Source organism: Syngnathus acus, chromosome 6, assembly GCF_901709675.1.
Source record: "Syngnathus acus chromosome 6, fSynAcu1.2, whole genome shotgun sequence".
NCBI lineage: Eukaryota > Metazoa > Chordata > Actinopteri > Syngnathiformes > Syngnathidae > Syngnathus > Syngnathus acus.
This window is the reverse complement of record NC_051092.1, coordinates 2,589,989-2,613,924: the sequence shown is the minus strand read 5'-3', so window position 1 is coordinate 2,613,924 and position 23,936 is coordinate 2,589,989. Positions and strand designations below refer to the sequence as shown.

General features: G+C 44.7%; 1 protein-coding gene and 1 long non-coding RNA gene across 11 annotated transcripts in view; one reads left to right on the top strand and one right to left on the bottom strand.

Moving 5' to 3' along the window:
* Positions 1–23,936, top strand: part of LOC119124264 (pleckstrin homology domain-containing family A member 7-like) — a 38,714-nt gene that overhangs the window by 8,960 nt on the left and 5,818 nt on the right. For 5 of the 10 annotated variants that reach the window (XM_037254005.1, XM_037254004.1, XM_037254003.1 and 2 more), the window contains 11 exons: positions 10,829–10,912; positions 12,350–12,467; positions 15,781–15,888; positions 15,988–16,060; positions 16,946–17,046; positions 20,291–20,472; positions 20,891–21,397; positions 21,489–22,035; positions 22,110–22,193; positions 22,559–22,735; positions 23,389–23,442. In XM_037254005.1, the coding sequence (XP_037109900.1) occupies positions 10,829–10,912; positions 12,350–12,467; positions 15,781–15,888; positions 15,988–16,060; positions 16,946–17,046; positions 20,291–20,472; positions 20,891–21,397; positions 21,489–22,035; positions 22,110–22,193; positions 22,559–22,735; positions 23,389–23,442 (2,035 nt within the window). Of the gene's footprint in view, positions 1–1,226; positions 1,365–5,963; positions 6,014–10,828; positions 10,913–12,349; positions 12,468–15,780; positions 15,889–15,987; positions 16,061–16,945; positions 17,047–20,290; positions 20,473–20,890; positions 21,398–21,488; positions 22,036–22,109; positions 22,194–22,558; positions 22,736–23,388; positions 23,443–23,936 lie in introns of those variants that run through there. The other 5 variants (XM_037254012.1, XM_037254010.1, XM_037254009.1 and 2 more) reach the window with 4 other exon arrangements.
* Positions 1,136–1,520, bottom strand: LOC119124266. Its single transcript, XR_005098236.1, has 3 exons — positions 1,451–1,520; positions 1,328–1,373; positions 1,136–1,249 (listed from the first exon to the last, which is right to left on the bottom strand). It is a non-coding gene; the product is annotated as an uncharacterized LOC119124266 (long non-coding RNA).

The following is a 23,936-nucleotide window of genomic DNA, read 5'->3' as shown; positions in this document are numbered from 1 at the left end:
TCACCTTTGCTCGCTCCAAGAATGGCGGGCGCACACCTGGATTTAGCTCATCGGCCACCTGTCGCATGCTTAACTGGAAGGTCAGTTTGTTTGCATGCTGCATTTCGCTTTGACTCGCAAGGTTATTTGGATCGTCCGATCAGATATTTTGGCACCCGAGTCACCTGATTTTGAGGATCTGCCGATTCGTGATACCTCGGGAATATTTTAATCAAACATCCTTCCGACTCGCTCTAATCGCTCTACCAATCAAGTGACATGCTAAATGGTGGCGGCGGATTATGAATTAAACATTAAAGGAAATGAAAAGAGAACAAAGCAGTGGGAGGTGGAGTTGAGAGAGAGAGAGAGAGAACCGTGCCGGTTCATTTAAGCGGACTTTTAGGCACTGCTTGAAAAATGCTTTTGATAACAACCACGAGGAAGATGAAATGTACCGTCGGAACGCTCAAAGGTCAAATGGCTTACAATTGACCCAATTTACGAGCTGAGAAAACTCCGCCTCTTTCTGCGAGGAGCCGTGCAGCATTTTCTCACGGTAAGAGTCAACGTCAATAACGTTTGAAAAAAGAGCTTTTATTTTTTTTGCTGACCAAGCATTCAATGGTGTCTGTTCTGGACAGTTAGCTGATATTACGCAAGCTCGACAAGCAAGCTCAGGTTTTTGCATTCAGGTGTCAAATGACACCTGAGTCACAGTTTCGCTTCCTTCTCGCTCTCTCTCTCTCTCGTCCTTTCCGTCCCACAGCGGCGTGCATCCTGTCGGTGGTGCACGAGGCAGGAATCAGAAGGCAGGCTAGCTTTGTATACCTCCCTCTCTCTCTCCCTCTCTCTCTCTTCCCTCTCCACGTCCCGCCTCTCCTCCTCCGGCTACAGACACTCGCTGCTCTTTTGACGAGGCGGGAAAAGCCAGTACAAAACCAGCGGTCGCTTTTCTCTCTCTCAAAAGACGACCCAGACACAGATTTGGGATGAATTGTCGACATTCCGTGAACTTTGCGGGAGGGATGCGTGAGGATGGACGTCCGGCGGGGGTTGGCCTCAAAGACAGCTGTTTTGTCTGATTATTCTCGAGAGCCTCGGGGAGGAGGAAGATCTGACTCTTGGCGGGATTGCAACGGGAGCCTGTGATGTCATTCCTCACCTGGGGCGCTTGTCTGGGGTTCTGCTGAGTACTTCTTTGTGGGTCTGACTTCCATTCCAGGTGTGCAAGCCACTCGGTGATCTCATTTGACGAACGTGAGATCACCTGAAATAGAAAAGCACACTTTTTGGACTTGAAATCAAATCATCATGTGGAATCAGTCGGGATACTGCAATCACATACCTCAACCTGGATATCCCTTCTACCACGCTCCTTGCAGGTATGCGACCTACAAAACCGCATTCCAAATTAGCTGTCTTGCTAGAAGTATGTTTTAAATGGTTTACAAAAAACACTTAGCCACACCTGACTCAGTTGGATGACAGGTTCGCTTCTCAGTCTCACGTACTTCCAGATTATGTTGAAGATTTTTTGTAGAAGTTAGCAAAGCGAAAGAGACGCAAATTGTAGAACACACAAGTAAAATTTGTGTAAAATGGAATCAAAATAGGGTTTTAATTTTACCGGCCTTGATGTGTGTACAGAATTTGGTGAGATTCTCGCTTGGAAAGTCAAGTCTTGATGAATAATAGCATTCTAGAGTCTTGTTTTTGATTTTAAAAGGGTTGTATTCATCTGTGGTGTACCTCAGGTGTCTGTACTAGGGCATCACTCATTCTAACTTTGCATCTTTAATTTATCTGCGTTCATCTAGTGTGGTTTGATCTCTTTTGACGCACAATTGGACAAAATGCAGAGGCATTGTGAAGCTTTGTTAGAAAATTGAAACTACAGCTGTACTCGACGCTAGCTCAAAGACCCCGCCCCCTCTTTGGCTCATCTGCATATTGTGCGTGTCGAGATGTTGACGTGAATTAGATGCAGAATTACTCCTAAGGCGTTTTTGGCACATTTGAATCCAAAAACCTCGATTTGGAGAGAATAAAGCCTCCATTCATTATAAACATTGATATCCTTTGAATTGGTCTTTGGTATTTATGACGTATTTTCCACAAAACCTTGTGTCGAGCTGAAGCTTGTGCTAGGAAATAAATGTTTTGGATATAAATTGTGGTTGTTGGGCCTTGGTGAACTCTGACTAACCAAAATCGTCCTTGCTTGAATATTTTCATTGCAGTAGCGATTTTATTATTCATTGAGTGATGCTCACCCATAATATCATTTCTTATATATGAGATAAAAGTCTGATTAAACGTTGCCTGATTTAAATTATACTAGGTCACTCGGTGACTCGCGGTCAAACTGGTTATTCCACGCTTGTTAATTGTGCACTCAGCTCCAACCGAAATACTAAACTGGTTTTACCTGTGAACCAAAGTCGACTCGAAAAAAAAATACATGTATTGTGTGATGTAGTTTACGCAGCTGTTGGTCTTTCTGAGAAAAAAAAAATCTCACCAAAAAGCTCTTCCAACCTGCTCCTTCCATTCAGCTCCATTCCCCGAGGGAATGGCCGCCGACGAAGAGCAGACCCCTGCCCACGTCTGCCTCTATATCAGATACGGTCGCTACCGGGGCGCTGTGACGCTGATTCATTGTCGCTATGTGTTATTCATGCAGCTCCGCAATGTCTTGAATTAGATTTCCCAAAAGGAAGTCCTTAATTGGCTATAAAAGGCCTCTTTACTCTCCAATCGGCTCTTCAAAGTTCTGTCATAGGTACGATTAACAAAAACAAGTTGCGAAGTCAAGAGTTCATTTTTTTTTTGGGAGTGTTTGGAAAAAATGCTGCTAGCTACAAGCTAACGTTCATGGTAGAAATGTTTATTGGGAAGTAATACTCCATTTTGGTCATTTTTAGTGGATATTTTGAACTTAGTTGTGTTGTGGATATTTTTAATGGGATATCAAGTAACAAGTAAAGATTATTTATTTATTGAAATCCCTGTGCTTATTTGTGAACAGCAGCGGAGGCGGTGTTGGTAGGCAGTGATCATTGCTTCGGGGCGGAGGGAATTAGCCACGGAATGACTCACAGCTCGGACCGTCGAGCAGGTTACCGAAGTTTGCCCTCATCTGAATAAATCGTCCGAAACAACTCAATCGTCATCATTCCTATCGCAATCTACGGGGACTTTCGTCGCCACCGTTTTCTGCATTTAAGAAATTTGAGATAGTTAGTTGAAATGATTCTGCTGTCTCATTTATACTTTTTTCTTTCTTTCTTTCTAAATAACTGTCCTTCAACTGATGCTTCAATGTCGCCGTGCTTCATTTGGATTATTTTTCCCCTCACCTGTGGCAGATACAAAAATCCCACTCAGGGACTTCCTGTTCACCTTCAAACTTATTCCAATGTTTTAATATTTTAAAAGATACAAAGCTGTACTAAAAACGTGGCAAAAATTGAAGTGGCGAATACTAATGCACTGCATATTTAAAATTGGAAGAAGTCTGCGGATGTTCTCCAACTCTCGTTTTCAGCCTGTTAGGCGGCGGCGGCAATAAGACGTCTGTCAGGCAATGATTGATGAGTCTCTTAAATATTTACAGTATGTGTGCGCATGGACGATACGCCGCTGAGTAATGTGTGTGACAGATGAAAGTCTTTCCAGTGCCGAATCGTTTACCACCTTCGCTGCCGCTACCGTCTGGGGGCAGGTCGGGAAATAAATGTATTTCGAAAAGGATGCTTAAAAAATTAAAAACAAACGATGCTATGGTTAGCCAGCTTTTTTTTGCCCCTTTCCTCTGGAGACATCAAGCTCCCAATTCTAGCAGACTTGTCATTCACTCTGGATATTTTCTCCCATTCTTGATCTTGTTTGGAGGCCACTGACACTTTGACATGAGGTCCTCACGGAATTACACCCCGAAGGTCACGGTGGCAGTCCGCTCAGACGGAACATTCAGCATTCCTTGACACAAGACTTGTTTTTCCCTCACAGTGACATCTGACACTGAAGCTTTGAGCTAAGACCAACTCTTTCAGATTTGGGCTGTATTAGTCGCACTGGCCACTAGTTGGCGCCAAATCATGACAGCCATTTTCTCAATGGGGTTACTGCAAGGTTTCAGTATCGGCCTACTCTTTATTTTGGCTAAATGTTTTTTATTTTTTTTTTATAAATATCGAAAAAAAATTTTTTTAAATCCATCTGTTTAATGTAGAGATAACTATGTACTCATTTTCTTAATAGCCAAATTTAGCTGTGATGGCTTTTAATCAGATGCTCTTTGTAATTCGGAAATCACTGTAATTAGTCATTTTTTCATAACATGGCCCCTTTCAAACATACTTAATTAGAGATATTAATTACCCTGTCGTGCCGCCCATTATTAAAAAACAAGCTGAAAATGCACTGCGCTTCGAAACAAAATGTCATTTTAAAACGCATTCAGTGGAGACTTTCTGCGGCGACTCTGTCATACGTCTCGGCGGCCTCAAAGGCGTCGAGTGAAAACAGTTAAATGGGCCAGAATCATCCAAACACATTTGTGCCGCTCGTCTTCCCTGACGTGATTCCCGTCGCAACCTCCTAATGAAGCGTAGCATCTCGTTTCAATACGCCTCCTTTTCCCTCCGAGGTCCAAAACGCGCAGGACGACGACCGCTGTGTATGCTCAATTTCAGAACTGGAGCACATAACCTAAAAATAGAAATCATTTTTGACTTTCTCTCCTATGTTGTACAACTTTTCTATATTATGCATGGCTAGCTAATAAATAGTGCTGTATATTTTTGTGTCCCTAATGGGGAAGCTAATGTGTTTACTTTGGAAAGGCAAGTGATGAATGGAGATGAGTGGAGCTGCAAACTACATTTTTAAATCAGGGGTCCCTCCTGCTGTGTTAATTTCATCATCTTTTCATCGGCGAGTATTTTCTAGTCAGACCGCAAAAAGCACCGTTACTCAGATAATCTTTGATTCTTGAGATTTTGCGAGGGTGTTTTACTACAAATTGTCTGCAGTCATATTAGCAAGGCCTTTAACATCACTCATGTAGTTTATTGCATAGCACCCGGATGATGAAATCGGAGGCGCCGGTGTGTATTTGTGTGACATCATAATGGAGCACTGCCGGCCACTAAACTTGTCATTTATCACCCGTTTGGGTGCTTTAGCCAGTCGTACCGGCAGCACATCCTCAATGTCAATGCAGGGCAGATCCTGTCATTGTGCAAAGCTCTCAAGCCCACACACAATGAGGAGCTTAAAAAAAAGAAAAAGAAAAATGGAGTCGGCTCGGGAAAGTACGTCGCACTCGCCGCCTCATTAGCGCCGTGCAAACATTGACGCAATGTTGGAAACACGAAAACAAACTTTTACTCGAGACTTCCTGGAAATTGCAAAGGAAAATAAGGTCAAAATGTTTTTCAAGCCTGAAGCGCTGGGTGGTGAAATCACTGTTTATTAAGATACTTCCAACTAGTTAATCACCTTTTGGACAATTTCCTACAAAGGAATCGGCTCAAATGAGTCGTAATTGTAACCACTTTTTGTGCACTTGATTTATGCACCCTCGAAGAGTTTGCTGGCTCAGGTCATGTGTGTTGTCACATTGTTTAATCTGAATTTAGACCTTTTATTTGGTCGGGTCTTTGAAAGGGCGTGGACATTTGTGTCTTTGAAGTAGCTAGCATATCAACTGTGGCACAGCAGAAGCGATTTGCAATCAGTTGCTAGCTAGCTTGTGCTACGTAGCGAGCTTTTGTGGTTTCATCGGTGAGTGTTGCTTCATGTGTGTGTATTAATGTGACGTTAGCGTGATATTTAATCATATTTGGTGATGTTTGCAAGTAAGATATGAATTGGACTTACGGCTGTTGCTAAATTTAGATAGGAATTGTGTGTGACGTATCTTTCCTCCGCTATTCTGTTATAGTTTATTCATTGTTGCCAGGAAGTGAATAAAGGAGCAAAGACGCATGATGGCAGGGTTTTTACGGCCACATCATCTCACGTGGTATGTACCGTATTTTCCGCCCTAAAAGGCGCACCTAAAAACCTAAAATTTTCTCAAAAGCCGACAGTGCGCCTTATAGGCCAGTGCGCCTTATATATGGATCAACTGATGAATTTGTTGATCCATACTGGTTGTACACAGTGCTCTGCCAAAATGTTTCAGTACGTTTTAGTACGACTAGTAAATTACAAGGTCGCATCGCTTCCCAGCATTACGGCAACTGTAGTCAGGGGGCGTCACCGAATAGCTGTTGTACCCGCGAGGCTATTTCATGTCAAAATAGGCTGCTCTGTTAATGTTTCGAGTAAATCTACGGATCGATATGGAAGGGAAACATAGGTAAGTAGTACCAATGCGTTAGATCGAACTTTAGTCAGTTCCGATCATTTTATAGGAGATCGTTTGAGAAACGCGATTGTTTACACTTTGCTGAGGCTCATGGGAGATTGCGAGCTGAGGCTCGTGAGACTTTGCGGATGGCTAATGCTATTGCGATAGCTGCTATACGTACCAGGCTATTTCATGTCAAAATAGGCTGCTCTGTTAATGTTTCGAGTAAATCTACGGATCGATATGGAAGGGAAACATAGGTAAGTAGTACCAATGCGTTAGATCGAACTTTAGTCAGTTCTGATCATTTTATAGGAGATCGTTTGAGAAATGCGATTGTTTACAGAGGGCTCGTTGGTTATTGGCTAGTGGATGCATACCGCAACCCTAGTCAACCTCAGTTTGATGCAGTATAGCTTCTATTTTATGCGCCTTATAATCCGGTGCGCCTTATATATGGACAAAGTTTTAAAATGGGCCGTTCATTGAAGGTGCGCCTTATAACCCGGTGCGCCTTTTAGGGCGGAAAATACGGTACATGTCTTTGGCAATTTTGAGATTCGCTATGAAAAAAGGGAATTTGAAAAATTTGAGGATGGCTAAAACCAGTGACATCGTCCAGCATGAGTCACCCATCTCCTGATCTTTAAGAGCAATTTTCAATCATTCAAATTTAATTTTTAATCATTCCAATTTAATTTTTCTATGTCCTTGAGACATGCCTGATATTTGCCATTTTTTTCCCCCGCTATGTAAACTTTGGCTTTGATTCAAATCTTATACACACACACACAAATTCTGTCCTGTGAGGACCTTTCAGGACACTGCGAAATGTTTTTTGAATGTGAATGCGCTGTCGACGTGTCGTCTATTAGCATGCCAGGCTGTCAGTCGCCATGCCGACTGCCTCGTTTCCCTTCCTAACAGCTCGACACAGACACGCAAATAAACACGCACGCACAATATTTTGATGAGGCGTTGCTGGAAGTACTCTAATCTCATCCCAGCGCTGGACATGAAAGTAGGGGGGGCTTATTTAAAGCTATAGATGGTCTCATCTAGAAGTTACCATGGCAACAAGATGTCCTGAAACCTCTCAGGGGCCTGGTTGGGTAAGTGGGCGGGCGGGCGGGCGTTGAGGGCTACTTTTCCTCTGTCTTACGGCATCATAATGCAAAGTAGTCGCGGCTCAGGCTGCTGTTTTCCGATGGAGCCTCGGCGATACGGACCGCCCGACCCGCCCACCTCCCCTCGCGCTCCCAAAACAAGACGCAAATGCGGAGACAATCAAGAAGGCTCATCAGCGCTGAAGAATTGTCACGGCGCTTCTCAGCGGCGCGACAATTAAGTGGCACTTTACAGCGTTAACCCAAGGTGACAAGGGCTGCAAAAAGAAAGAGCAGAGGAGACGACACCAAGCAGAGTGGTATTAAAAGATTTGAAAGGAGCAATAAAATAGCACCCCAGGGCAGGAACATTATTGATTCTTAGCAATAGCTTCTGAAACAAACTTCGGCGCCACTTATTGGTTCCTCGGTAAACCTGTATTAAGACTATCTTGGAAGAATCTTAATTTGTTGGAACCAATTTGAGCCGTTTTCCGAAATCTTCCCATCAAATGTTTGATTATATGTTTAGAAATTTGGTTAAAATGTCAAAAATGGTTAAGCGCCCGTATCTACCACGACCTCCAGATGACAGACCGGCCTTTAGTAATTATTGTATTTGTCTTCATTTGTTATTCCACCAGCACTGCCGCCAATGGGATTAAGTGTTAGCGGTCGCTAATGCCCCATTTACATGAATGAATTAGAATTAAGAACGTAATCCTCTGCCTCTCCTTTCACTTTGCATCATCCATCTCGCTCAGCATAAAACCCATGTTCCAGCCGCTAATTAACACTCATTTCTTATATTCAAAGAACGGCTTCATTTGAAACTGCTGTGGACGTATTATCGCATATTCGGAGTGTCTCGCAGCTTCCACATCTGCATATTTATCTCACGGGGCTTCTTTTTCCTCCACCATTTGTCATTTGGCATCAAGCAGAGCGACGGAGCGGGTGAAGTGTTTACGGCGTGAGACGAGCTTTAACGCCTGTCTGGGTGTTTCCCCTCATTTGTTGGCAAGTTGACGCATACGTTGTTGAGTCGCCACAGACGGGAAGCGATGGTGCCATGACAGCAATATGCAAGCAGTGAATCTTAATAGGCAGTGCTTAGCAAATTTATGAGACTAGCTGCAAGCATCACGATGCGCTTTAATACTTTCGATTTCTGTGAGCTTACATAAGATTTTTTTTCCTTGGGGGTGGTCGTGGAAGGTACAAGGATATCTGAGGGTCCAATTTTACAAACTTTGAATCTTCAAAAAATGCTGTCAAAATTCATATGTGCCCTATAGGGAAGAGGGAGGGGAGTGCCCCTGCCGTCCCCCCCGTTAGCTCTGCCCGTGCTTTTGACTCACCTGTTCAGCACTGTAATCATCAGTGTGTTGCCTTTCTGAACTTCCGGCGACTAATTTCTTTCAGTTTTCTCGAGTTGATTAGGAGAATAAGAAAATTTGAAATCTAAGTGCTGCTCACTTGAAGGTTTTTCTCATCATTAATAATTAGAAGCACTCCACAGTTTGACAAGCATCCATTTCAAAATGAGACACCGGAGTGTTTTATTATCGGCTTTTTGTATGCTTTGTTATTTTAACGGTGCAAACTTAAAACTGCAATCATGGAGCGTTAAGGCTGTATTTTATATATCATAAACCCCCTAATCAAATATTTGATGTATCCTAAAAAGCTTCTCACCGCTTTTCTCATGTGAAACCCGATCAAGAGAAGATGTCAGCAACGAACCAAATGTGTCAGCACCGTATGCTCGCTGGAATTCAATGACAGCTCAAGCCGGCTTGGAATTCAGCACATTGACTCAATGTAGTGTGTGGGTGTGTGTGTGTGTGTGTGTATTTGCATACAACATTGCCTCTAGTTCTGAGCATGCCGGCGGAGAGTCGGCACATTTTCACGCACGGAGGAATAGAGAAGTAGTGAAGCCCTTAAAGTAACCACGCGGACAAAAGGTAAACAACATGCCTGCTTCCTGTCGGGATTTATTTAGCAGCGGCATGGCAAGTGTGTGTCTGGACGGATGTTCGTACATCAAGAAGATATGTCTTCTAATTATGAACTGTGGATGGCTGAACGTGCACACGGAAATATTTTCAGATCTGTCAACTTTATAGGGTTCATTATTCTACCTACTGTACTTGTTCTAAACCAACCAACACACATACACACACACAAGGTGGCGGAATGGGAATGACCTTGTCTCTCGCCACGCCGCTCCGCCTCGCTGCACTTCAAACGCATTTCGTGTGGAAAAACCTTTAAATAGAGCGGGCCTTTGACTCGGAGAACACCCACTACCAGATAACTTGAAACGACAATGTCTGCCGCACATCCGGGTTTCTGTCTAAAGGAAGGACAACATCGATATCTCATTGAGGGCCATCCCCAATGGCCAAAGATATTCAGTCATAGGATGTAGATTAGAAACGTGTAGCTCTTTAGAGCCCTCCAATTGAGGTACCAGTCACAGTCGCAACTGTCAAGTGATGGATGTTCTTGTGAAATTGTGTGCGACAACAGGTGCAGCATTGCAAGGCCAGATCATGTGTTGTGCATGTGTGTTTGCATGACATGGGATGGGGGGGGGGTTAGCAAGATGGCTATTTTGTGTCACACAAAAGTCGGCCCCCAAGTGTTTATGTAACCCCCTCAGCATTTACCTCCTGACTTTGGTAAATGCCACTCACATTTGGATGGAAGGTCAAACGCGAGGGTGAGATGACGCCAACGACATGGCGGCTCCTCGGTGGCGGGGATTCTTAGAAAGAGGGGGATTGCTTCAGAAGAGCGGCCGGCCCCTTAAACCCAGTTTGTTACACAAAACCTAGTCTGGATGTCTATCATAAGACGTTTCAAGAAAACTGGAGAGACAGGAAGTCTCAAAAGTCTTTACGACTTGTTTTTTGTACTCCTTCATCACTTTAATACTTGTTTGGAGCCAATTCTAAAGCACCTAGCTAAATTAGCACTGGCTAACGCTAAAAATTAACGCTACAACTCAGAAGTTGTAACTTGAAAGTCAATAAATGCCTTTGTGAGGATGATGTCACAGCATTGCCTTATTATTTTTTATTTATTTTGGTATCACCAAGTTTTCTTTGGATTACTTTGATGTATTAACTAGCGGCAATAGTGGTCGGCCATTTTGTTTATCTCTCTTTGAATACCGTGGAGGCCCAGTCCTGCTCGAGCCAGTATTTTGTGCTGAGTCCACATAGGCTATACACTGTCGAGGGCAGTGGGGTGTGGGTGGGCCTTTTATCATCCCATTTGTGCTCAGACTGTTTGGCTTGTCATCCCGTTGAGGCTACGAGCGAACTTTGCTAACCTCTCCCTCTTGTTATTTTTTCTTTGGTTTTAGTCATAACCAGAGGAGCACTACCTTTCGTCATCCCGTGACCGGGCAAGTTTCTTCAGAGAACATTGATTTTCTCCCTCAAGAACAGTGAGTGATGCTTTGTTGCTTCTTTTTATGCTGAGTCAGACAGCTCTTTTAACTACATTTTGCATAATTTTTCCAGAATGTCTGCGCTGGAGTTTTTTTTTTTGTCTGGCAGTGTCGCTTTCATTTCTCCACATGTTATTTTTCTCTAAATAAAGAGGCAAACTAGGAAATGTTGGTGGGTCAAGGACGAGCAGTTCCGTTGCTGGAGTGCTCTCATTACAGTACTTGCAATCAGAAAGCTGTTAAAAGCGCTTTGTAGCTCTATGGAAACCCGTTTTGGTTATGAATAGAGGAACGATTGACTTTTTCGTATTTCCTTATTATATGAATTATTAATATGATATCATTATTATAATATAATTGACTTATTATAGACATTATGATGTAATATTATATAAAATGCACCTTAAGGTTGGTGTTGAATAGTTTGGTCACAGAGAGCGAGATAAGGCTCTCCGAGGTAATATTAGTAAACTGTTAGCATGATCAACAAATTAGCATAGCTTAGCATTGCGCAATGACTAGGGATCTTCTGTCACCTCTATTTGACATTAAATTTTGTGTTCAATTGTTTGAAAAGGACTCTCCGGCGTTTCCAAAATAAGAGACCATGATAAGGTGCTCTCCACACTTATATAAAGTCCTGATACTTGAGCCACTCCACTCTTTTGCGATAACCTCTCTGACACCAGCCGGCCGACGCACACACCCGGGCCAAGCCTTCACTTGCAGTTTCCACTCAACGTGAGCTGTCAGAGTTGACGTGAAACAAAAATATCATATATTTGAATATGATAGAAAGTAGAAAGCGGGCATTCTCAAGTGGCGCTCGTACGCGCACACAGAAAATGGCACCGCTTTCGCCATCACATCTCGATCAGAGCGGCTCGGACGACGGGCCTGCTTGACGCCCACGCCGCCGCCGCTAATAAGACCGATCCATCAGCAGACTCAGCGCGGGAACAATGTAACCTGCTGGCTCGTCTCACAAACACACGAGCACACACACGAGCACAAGAGGAGGACAGACATGTTTAATGAAGCACAAGAGGGGAAGGGGGGGTGAGGAGGGACAACCGAGCGAGGCAGAGATGGAACGACACATCGTAAACATCAAATTTATATTCTTGTTTTGAAATATAGCCAGACCTCTGTTGCTTTTGAATGGGAGTCATGTGACCTAGCTAGTTTTTGACATTTCATTGAGAAACGCATTTTTGTCAGTGAGGAGAAGCGCTTAAAATTCCCAAGCAGCACGAACGGTTTTCAATAAGCGCCATCCCAGCGGGAGTTTCGCTCTCGTCTCCATCGCTGGTAACTTCAAAGCGCTTGCCTCATTCCCTTCCCGTAGATATTCAAATTCTACTCAGGTTGAATTTTCTATCTGTGACGATGCCAGTTTGGAGAAGTGTCAAAAATGTTCTCTGCACTTTGCAGGCTGCCGGGTCCTCGCGTCATGTCCCACCCTGGCGTCGAGCAGCTCTCCAATACCACCATCAGCGAGGTCTCCACCATCACCACCTCTTCTGCCGCGGACGCCGCCCCCAACGGCAAGGTCAGTGACACACAATTAATCCAGCCCCGACGTACTTGGCTTGAAGACTAAGCCAGGGATGGGCAGTTTAAATGCTGTAGGTTGGTTGGCCACCATTTTTTTATCGGTGCTATTGGGGTGAGATGTTAAAAAAGAAAAAGAATCATTTGGGTCGAATCCAAAACGATTCTAATAACTGCTTTGTTTGTTTTTGTGTGTGAGCCGAGTGGATGCGATTTGCACGCGCGCACACACACACACACACTATTGTCTTCTATTTTTTTGGCTCTTTTGTCTGTTTGGCCTCGCAGCCATCACAGCTGTTGCCAACGTGATTAAAAAGAAAAGAAAGAAAAAAAAAAAAGAGTAAAAACGCTGCAAGGCTTTCCGCGTCATTTGAGTTGTAGAAATCAAAGCTAACTTTTCTTGTCGATCTGACAAGCCTTTCTATTCAACGTTTGGTTGTCACGCTGTTTTGTTCATTGTCTTGGCCTCACTTTTTTTTCCTCATCTAGACTTCTTTGCAGCAGCCTTTGCTATCCCTCGCTTACATCTACTTATTCCACCCCTAGCTCAATATTTCGACTTGTTTTCTATTTGCCCAGTTGCTCTTGTCTCTTTCTGCTGCTCTTTACATTGCATGACCGCTCAACAGGTGCTTCAGCTGTAAGATTGAAAATGTGCCACGGGGGTGAGATGGCTCAATGACGGGGCATTCATCAAAATGCCCCGCCACCATAACCGTGCCCTCTGTTTGCCCCCTCCCCTCCCTCCCCAAGTGCTCTGGCTCATCAGCCCTGCCATGAAACATCAAGGGAAATGTAGCTGCTTCATTGTGACAAGAGTTTCCGAGGAAAGATATCCCCCCCCGACCCCCCCGGTGTGGCGCATTGCCATTGCAAAATGAATCTCATTCATTCCACCTCTGACAAAAAACATCAGAGGAAGCGCGTCGTCGCACATTCCACCTCGAGTCGTGTGTCACAATTGTCCTCCCTTGAGCTCTCATTTCCATCGCCCCCCCTCGTTCAGATTTGGTGATGTTCTCGAGTAAGAAGCTTCAAAGCTAGAAAGAGCCATTTAGGAATTCCTGCTGCGGCCTATTTCGTCTCGGCTTCTTTTTTTTGTAAGGATTAAAAAAAAAAAATCATCCACTTTGAAGACATCACAAGGGATGATTAGACAGCATTTTGCCAACAAATTGAGTTGACACCATGAGGTACAGGTTGGGAAGAAGTCACTGTCAATAATGCACTTTGATATTTGCTATTTTAAAATGATGGGTCAGAGATGAATTAGTCATCGACTTCATTTCTGTCTCCCTCTTCACTGCCTTCTTTGAAAAAGCATAAATGTAGTATTTGTTATGAATGGGTAAGCAGATGTAAATAAGCTGTTTTTCCTCTGCATCCCGCCCAGCAAAATTTTTTTTGCACATCAACGTCTTCATATTTGTTTTTGATGTCAGACTAGACAGTTGAGGCTTCAAAGTTTGCAGCGTGGGTTGCCTTTGCCACATAAAACGGACTTGAAAAACATACCTGAGCCGGCCTGTCCTCCCCGATTGAAGCAGGGGAAGTTTTTTTTTTAATTTTTGATGAACAGCTCAGGGCAAGTTTACTTCCGAGTCGCCATGTTTCAAAAGGTTCTCGCAAAGAATTTTGACGCTTGAAAGGCTCGCTGAAGAGAGTGCTAAAAATGCTAACGAATAGCAACCTCAATTTTTCGCTCTTAAAACTTTTTAGTCTTAACTTTTTGAGTCCCAAGGAAATCACTCAGTCTTCTGACCTGTTAACATGTTAGAACATTAGCCTCCAGCTAAAAAAGACTCCAAGAGAATCACTGTTTTCTGACCTGTTAGCATGTTAGCACATTAGCCCCTAGCTAAAAACAGACAGCAAGGATGTATGAAACATGCTTAGCATTCTCTCAATGTGTGTGTCTGTGTGTGACTTTGCATCATGCTTGGACAACCAATCGCCTCCAAATGAGCAACTTGTTGCTGTGCAAACCTCGCGTAGCGTCTCACTCAATCATACAGTCGTAATAAGTGTGTGTCCCGTGCACGCTTGTTTGTGTGTGTACGGACAGTGCCCGAAGCTTGCTTTCTGCTGATATATCCGACCAGAAGATTGTGTAATGAGATTTGATGAATGTGTACACAGCGGATAAGGCCGGTTATTCCTGGTACAAGCACACGATGATCAAACAGTTTGTGATTTGCTGAATTGATTTGTAAGCTGAACTGATGGGGATTCCGATGAATTCTGTTCTCGGCAGTGTATGATATGAAAATGTCAAAAAATATGATAGCGTGTTGCTCCTTTCACCCTCACTGAATTGAGGGTCCGACTTCAAGATGTGCTCGAACGGAAAATGTTTGCGTCATCTCCCCGAATGGTACGACTTGACACATATTTGAGGTGATGCTTTCAGTTTTCTGAATCTTTCTCTTGTCGTAGTGTAGCCTTGCAGGTCACATGAAAGCTCTTGAAACCTCCCACTCACTAATAGCCTATTGAGTTTTTCGGTCGCCGGTGGTCTAATGCATGTGGAGCTGCGCTTATGTAACCAGAACAAGTCGGCCTTCCTGAAAAAGATCACGCTGACGTGTGGGCGAAGGTCCACGCTGGAAGACAAAGTGCTGCTGGGACTGTAGTCTGTTGCCAAATGTGTTTATTTGTGTCAATTTGATTATATTGTATTATCTAATTCATTTCAGTCCAGTTCATCCTAAACACATTGCTGCAGCTTGCATGTATTTTTCTTCTTACGGGTCAATTTGACCCGGCCAATAAACTTGCGCAGTATTTAGGTTACTTCAATTTGATTATATTATATTTTCTAATAGAATTCAGTCCATCTTATCCTAAGCACATTGCTGCAGCTTGTATGTATTTTTCTTATTCCGAGTCAATGTGACCCGACCAATAAACCTGCAGACAGTATTTAGGGTTACTTGCTCTTTGATTGTTGACACCAATGCGCTGACTATCATCATGTTAAATTCAACCGCAGGGACTAAAATGCCAGTAAATTGGCATGATCAATTCTATCCTGTCCTATGCACAATGTCATTTTACAAATTTGTCAATTTGTTTACTACTACTAAAATATCCTAGCTTCACTTGCCTTAGCGTAATTGACCCAAGAGAACACTAATGCATGCAATAACATGGATAGGACAAGACTGGACGAACTACATCCAAACATGAATTCATTTTTTTTCTTAGTAGCCACAACAAGCAAAGCCCAAATGATAAGACATGAAACATTGACTAGGTGCAAACTGATCCATTCAATGCCATTGACCGAACTTGACGTTTTCATTCAGGGTTCTCGCTCCGTCGGCGCCAGGGTGCACAGTTTCGGCAAGCGAGATCATGCCATCAAGAGGAACCCCAATGTACCTGTTGTGGTCCGAGGATGGTTGTATAAACAGGTCTGTGTTCACGACTCCAAAAAACCCATTGAACAAGGACAAGCGATATGTCTCAACTGCTCGACTCGGCTAATCCTTTTTTTTTTCTTCCTTTTCCAGGACAGTTCCGGGATGCGCCTTTGGAAGAGGAAGTGGTTCGTCTTGTCTGAATTCTGCCTCTTCTACTACAAAGGTAAAATCTTCATTAATCCTTTGGTTGAATGCTCGCGGTTGTTGCATCGGCGACAGCAAAAAAGTATCGGAAAGCCTAACGAACTGTCTGAAATGTCTCGCTAAGATGAAGAATTACACCGACATCCCCTTCCGTCTGCTCTTCGTGACTTTTCTGTGTCATTTTATCTTCATCACGTCAATCAAAACACTTTCAGAAACGCCTCCTCGCCTCAAGCCAGGAAATCAATTCTTCATCTCCTTCCCCCCCCCCCCCCCCTCGCCCTTTTCTCTCTCATGACTTCAAAGATGTTTTCTTTTCTGCACTCGACATGATGAAAAGCCGCCTCGCCATTCAATTTTGCTTAAGAGCTTCAAGAACATTTTAAGCCGTTTGACTCCAGTCCGGCCCATCATGCAAGTGTGAGAGTGCAGTGTTGTCTGACATTTCGGGAATGTCTCCTCCAAAGGTCCTTGTATTATTTTTAAACAATTACCACCCCTTTTTGTCCGGCTTTATCAGCACCCGGGCCGTCAGACGCGGGCACAGGTTCTTCTGCATCTTTGTACTGTACATTTTATGATGTAATAATTGTTCAGTACTTTCTCTCTCTCACATGCACAGCAGAAACAAATACTGTGTTATTTATAGAAAGTCATTAAGATGCTGGCTTATTTGGGAATTGTTGATTTTCACTTTGCTGTTAAATCATTGGCTCAGTTTAATTAATTAACCTCAAAGGTGGAACACAATTTCTCTAGGAAATAACAACGTGTCAGGGTCTTTTTTTAACATCTTTTTTCCTTCTCTCAGCGCCGCTTGAGGTTAATTCTGCTTTTGTCCTAATAATTAGCCAATGATACATAATTTTATCATCTCCCTCCCTCCCTCCCCACACACACACAGACAGCAGAGAGGAGGCGGTCCTGGGCAGCATTCCGCTTCCCAGCTATGTCATTTCACCCGTGGGACCTGAGGACCACATCAGCCGCAAGTATGCCTTCAAGGTACGTTGGCCTCTTCCTCGCTTTAGCTTCGTTAACTTATGCAGAAACCGAGCGATTGTAATGTACTAATTAACGATGAATTCGGAATGCATCCCGCGTAATAAATACGGTTGAGATCTGGCTTTAATAAAAAAAAAAAAAGTAAATAATAATAAATTATAGTAAATATTAATAAATAATATAAATAATAATAAAGAATAAAAATACTGATGATGAAGAGTCGAAACCTTAAGTATGACATATTAAAAAAATAATAAAAATAAAAATACTGATGATGGAGAAGAGTCAAAACCTTAAGTCTGACATAAGGTTGGCATAATTTCTGATTGTCACAGACGGGTACCAGTGATTGCTAAAAGAGGAGATGAACACATCTGGCACTGTCGGCAGTATGATCACTTATCTGTTTATCGCCGGTGTTTGTTGTTTTGCTAAATGAGCTCATGAGTCATCAAGAGCAGACGTTTCATCTGGTGGATAGATAAATACTTTATTCAGCCCCGTGAGGAAAATTAGATTCTCACAGCAGTAATATCCAGACTTTAAAAAAAAAAGGGCAATCAACAAGTAGAGTCACGTTGAAGGGACTCATGAAAAAGTAACATCTAATTTAAGAAGGCAAAAATGAAGACAGATTTTAACTCTTTAACTACCATTAACGAGAATAGACGTCATACTTTTAAATCAAGTTTATTGGATAGCAATAGCAAGCAGATTCCATCGTAAATACACAGGACGTTGTAACGTAGTAAGCGAACAAGCCTTCCGGCGTGATTTGGCAAAGAGCACCTGCTGTAGTCAAATTTGTTCCGGCTGTCAAAGGAGGTTTTAATATTGACGCTGCTGTGGAGTGGATTTCCCTTTGGCACAACTCCGCTACTGGACTTAGCGGGGATGCAAGCACATTATGCACTCGCTCGCATTCTATAATGGGGGGGGAAAACATTCCGGATTAGAATAATCTTGTGGCTTTGCATACTGCTGTTTGACCAAAAAATGACAAAAGACTTTGCTGATGCCACTACGAATGAATGTCCAAGTCCTATTTTAATTATTGGCGTTGTGTTTATTGTCGGCATGCCGTCGTGGGAGCTGCTTGCGGCCACGCTGGATCACGTTTGGGGATTCTGCGCCTCCGGCTATAGATAAAACTTATTTTTGGACGTGGCGCTGAAGGGAAAACATGCACAGCCGTCATTAGAGGCATCCCAAACAGCCAAGCTCAATTGAAGAACTTATTATGGTGTCATTAATATTTCATCTTGTCATTTGTAATTAACTAGGTGATAATAGAGAAAAGGTGAACATAAAACTGTCAACTTGTCTTGATGAGTAACTTTAATCCTATTTTCCTTAATTAATTAAAGAAATACATGACAAAAAATTTCAGTGCCAGTAGCAACAAGTCTGTAGGTGAGGGCTGATCAATTGGTGTATGATGATTGTGAAAATTTAAACCTCCACCCTCCACCTCTCTTTCCGTTTGTTGGCTGGCCGACCGGGACACACCCCTGCGAGTGTGTCGCCATTGACAGTCCTCGCGTAAAATAGGTACTTACTCGCTCCCCCTTTACTGGATGTGGGATTAAACTGTACATTGCACATTGTCATCTGTCTCTGCATGATGGTGAGCAACTTGTTGTCGTGTCAATTTGCTCTTTTTGCTTTTTCTCTTCGTATTTTTACATTTGTGGGTTTCTTGTTCAAGTCGAGACTAACTTTTTCTGCATGCAGTCCGCCGATGATGTGGTCCCCAACGTTATTTAGGCCAGGAACTGGATCATGGTGCGAAATTTCAGGGGCCGTGGACGAGTGGTTAGCGGCCACTGAATAATGGCTCTGAGAAGAAAGAAAGGGAAAAAAAAAGATGTGTCTTTGAAAGGTTTATATTCCTCATTACACGATTAATGCATCTTTACAAATGGAGAGCACTGAGTGTGTATTCTTCCATTAAAGCAGCAGACTTAAAAGGGAGACACCCAAAGGCTATTCTTGTCTCCATTTGGATACTTTTTTTTTTTTTCCCACTCTAAAATCAATCCTCAGTTTGGGAGAATGCATGTTTATCAGGAGGAGCTGTGCGGCGCTCAGGCTTATCTTTACGAGCACAATGCTGCCTTTAAATAGCTCCGACGACACGCGAGACTGATATGTGCGTGGAAAAAGGACAGGAAGGAAGCGATGAATGGAAAGTAAAGCAAGGCGAGTGAAAGGAAACCAGGCGGGAGCGCGATTAGCCGCTTAAAGACTGTGACATCATCCAATGATTTTGTGAATTTTACATATAAAAACCTAACTGCTTTTTAAGACTAGGGATTGACTTGATGGATGACTTTTTTTGGGAGGGGGTCTAAAAATTGAAAAGAAAAAATCGGATATTTTAAGTGTTTACTCGTGACGTGGCTCAATTAGCCAGATTAGCTGGTTAGCATTAGCAACAGACGTTTGGGGCACTTAAGAGCATCTTGCCTGTTATTACTCTTCATGTCCAGTTGGGGGCGTTCGAGCGCTTAGTTTATATGCTCGCTAAGATAGGGGAACTGCGCTTATGTTTGAAGGCAGCTAGCACTAGCCAGGTATAAAGTTTGTAGAAAGTATTCAGTCTGGCCTGAACATGAACCCAGTTTGCTCTCCCGTGGGTGTGAATGCTTGTTTCTGTGTCCGTACATCTCTGGCCTCATAAAGCTCAACCAACTACCAGGAAAGATGAATATCCTGCATTTTTAGTGAAAGCAAATAACACCCCTCTTCTCCCACAATAGCCACATTTCATGGACAAGAAAACAAATAGCCACCTCTTACTTTCCTGCAGATATTACGCTAGCGCGTAGCCACCCACGCGGACACTAAAAGCACTCTGATGAACTCCCTTAGGTGCTCTTCAGAGATGCGCATTCAGTGCCATTGAGCAAGGAAAAAAATGACAATAATTGATATCATGGTCCACGTCTCAATACTTTTGTGCTAGTGATGTATTTGTGTTGTGTTTTGTCTTCACATTGCTGTCGGGATGGACACCTGTTGGAATAATTATGCAAAATAATCACAAACGGATATACGCAAACATTTGGGCTTTTGTTTGTTTTGTTCCTTCCCTCTCATTGCTCAAAAGCTGTCTTTGTTAGTCGTGACTGGCTGCCGCCGTTGTCTTTGTCCTCGTTTCTCAGTGTACTTAGCCTTGTCTGCCCTCAGGTTGCTCGGATTTGGTGAAAACCTTTGCTGTGCTCTCTGTCCCCCCCCGCAGGCCGTCCACCCGAGCGGGCTCTCGCACGTTTACAAACGCAGCTCTGTGATTGGCTCTCAGGCGGAGCACACGGGCATGCGGACGTACTTCTTCAGCGCCGACACGCAAGAGGACATGAACGCCTGGCTGAGGGCCATGAACCAAGCCGCCAATATGAGAGGCCCCGTCAACACAGGCGGCAGGTCAGGAAAACGTATTTATTCATTCATTCATTCTTGAACTTGGTTTGACTTTTGGGTCCAGCCATACTCCAGTTTATCCTCTGTGGCTGACCTGACCGTCACTTGACCCTCCCAAGTCCCTTCTGAACAAAAGCAGTGGAGCTTTAAATTGCCCGTTAAGTGAGTTCCCAAACAGTCAGGTCAGGCCAAATTAAATTCAAAGTTGACTTGGCAGCTTTCCGACAACTCATGCAAACAACATCAGCTCTCCTCACACGCAGTTGGGAACTGTGGGCATCTTAAAAATCCTCAGTGAAGCATTCAGATGCTGCATTTGGACCTGGGGGTTAAGTCATGGACTGTTTTTTTTTTGTCATGCTTCAAGTTAGGTTTTCAAGTCAGGGTTGGGTTTTCAATTTTGGCTCTTGACTCTCCACAGAGCATCTGAGCAGTCGACTCACTTCCAGATGATGCAGCATCAGACCGTCACGCACACCAACAACCACGTCAACAACCACAAGGCTCCAGAACCCCAGAGACACACCGTCCACGAGGTCCTTCTGGAGCCCATACATCACGACATGGACGACCGCTGCAGCTTCCACAAAGACTCTCCCGTTACCATGGAGATGGACACCCATGCCTCCCTCCCCGCCAACCTCACGGCCACCGGTTTCCTGGCGTCGGACCACGTGTCCACGTCGGCGCCCGTCTCCAGGGTGCCGTCTCGTGCGCCCTCGCGGTCCGCCTCCACGCTGCCCCCGGGCGTCAGCGCCAGGAACGGTCTGGTGGAGGTGCACAGCCCCATCTTGGAGCCTAACGGGATCGCGGCGGGGACGTACCAGAGGGCGCCAGAGACGTACCAGAGGGCGCCGGAAGCCCCCCAGGAAACGAGGAGACGGAATACTCTGGAACAAGTAGAGCAGTGGGTCAAGGTGCAGAAAGGGTAGGCGAATTTGTCAACATATGCAGCCAATCCGCTACAATGTAAAGAATGTCGAGTCAAAGTCGTGACACTTGTGTGTATTTTGTAACAGTCCTCCATCCCGAGACAACACCCTCCCCCGCCGAACGCCGCCCACCCAGCCCAAGTTCGGCACCCTGGAAGCATACCAGACCCTGCCAAAGACCCCCCGCAATAGCCCCCCAACGGCACGTCCCAGCGAGTACAAATACGCACAGGACCGCATGAGCCACTTCCGCCTCACCCCCGATCTGGCCGGCCCGGGTTCCAACACCATCCTGCAGCTGTACGAGTGGCAGCAGCGCCAGCAGTACCGCCACGGCAGCCCCACGGCCCCCATCTACACGCCGGCCCCGGACTATCCTTTCGGGCCCCGCCCGCCGTCCGCCCTTCCTCCAGCCGCCAAGCACAACGGGCCGCCACGATGCGTGTCCGTACCGCCTTCGCCCGCCGACATCCCGCCTCCGGGGCCTCCGCCGGGTAGCAGCAGGACCTTGTCGCCCGCCCGCCCCCCGCACACGCCGATCGACCGCGTGACAGTGAGACCCTCGACCGACGCGTCGGCAATGGATACAATGTTTGCCATTTCACCTCGCAGGACCAAGTCTCAAGTCTTCAAGGTAAAAAAAACCTCCTCCTCCTAAATTTGTGTTTTAAAGCCTGGTTGCATCACGATAGACTTTGTGTGCTGTAGGTGTCCACCATGGAGAGGCGCTCTTTGCCTCCATCCAACTATATCACACACACGGTCAGTGCGCCCAGCCTCCACGGAAAAACGGTAAGTCTGACTCAAGTAAAATATCCTTTTGAAAAATGATCTATGCAACAATGGTGGAGATGAATTTTCCGTGACTCTTGTGTTATTAACTGTCACGTAATACTAATCCTCTAACTTTCAGCTAAAGTCGGATTTGAGGCTAGGTTATGGCTTCAAGGGTTTGAGGCTTGGGTTTCAATTGAAGGTTTTCATCCTTGTAATCCAATTTATTTGTATAGCACCTTATATCATACAACATGTGCAACTCAAAGGACTTTACGGTTTAAAAAAAAAAAAAAATGTTGCAGATTAAACTCAATCTGTAAAGCCTGACAAGACATATAACACTCTGGTGTGTGTGTGGTGAAAATGACGACGACGGACAGCCCGATGAGCTCACCCTGCTCCTCATTCAGCTGCGCCGCCATCAGGCCAAGATGGCGGCCGCCCGCCAGCGCACGCTGGAGCAGCTGCAGCACCACGGCCTGTCGACCGCCGACCCCTTCCTCACCGCCGTCCCCAGTCCTCCGTTAAACCACCTCAGTCTGTTGAGCCAAACGCAGGTGGGCGGTCCACCATCATCGCGAGGCCCTGGTAGAGGTTGCCCCTATGCGAGAAACCAATGTTTGCTAGCTCACCAGCAAATTACAGGTGTTTAGTGGCAGCCTCTACCTCCAAATCCTCATCAATCATCTTGGGACAGGCTCACGTTTACAAAGAGGCAGCAGCGTGCCGTGTTGGTTGGTCGGCTTCCGTGTGCTGCTTGTTTTTGGCATGTGGCATGTAGCTTTTCCCTGGCTTCTGTTTGCTTTGGTTGCTTTGCTGACTGTGGAAGTGACATTGGTTGGACTGGGGCTGACCATGTTTTCATTGGTTTGTGTTATTAGCGTTGTGCTCGCGGCAGTGGTGACGCTTGTGCAGATAAATGGGCTGAGTTGTTTTTGAATTGTTTTTGTAGTCCATGCAAATATCACTTGATTTGTGTGTGAGTGCTGAGACGTGCATTTCTCTCATAGCTGTCAAGTTGCTTAATGGATCCCAACATAATTGAAGTCATTTGGGACATGTCTTCCATCTAGTGGTGAAAGGTGGTACTGCAATAAAACCTGTTGGTCCTCAATGACTTTCTTTAGCATGACGACGTCGTCTCAGCATTCACACACAATTTATCATCTCATAGCGATAATAGTGAAATAAAAATATCACTTGGTTGCAGGTGGATGACACGTACAAGCAGCTGAAGCAAGACCTGGATTATCTGGACCTGAAGGTCAGAACCTTTTTTTTTTCTTGCTGATTTTCTTAACAACACTGACGCATGTGAAGCCCACCGTTTCTCCAGCCCTCTTTTAACTTGCAAGGCCCCCCTCCCCCACTCACAAATAATCACGGCGATAACGTTAATCCGAGTCTTTTAAGCAGAGGCGGCCGGCCGCCAACATGTGACTGCCGCTCTTTTCTTGACTCGCAGATCAGAGCTCTAGAGCCCCTGATCCTCGCAGTTCACAGTTTGCTACTGCACTGCACTGCTGGGCCTCTCAGGCCTCTATTGACCGTAAGCTCTGTGTGTGCGCATTCACTTCCATATACAGCGTGCTGGTGCATGTGGAGGCGACTGTTCAATTGAATCTTGAACAGCGTCACGTGTCCCCCCCCACCCCCACTCATTGTCACGCACACTCGCACACATACACACACGGCGGCGGCGCAAAGTGGGCATGAGACGGCTCGGCAGTGCATGCGTGGTGGTGGAAATGACGCCAG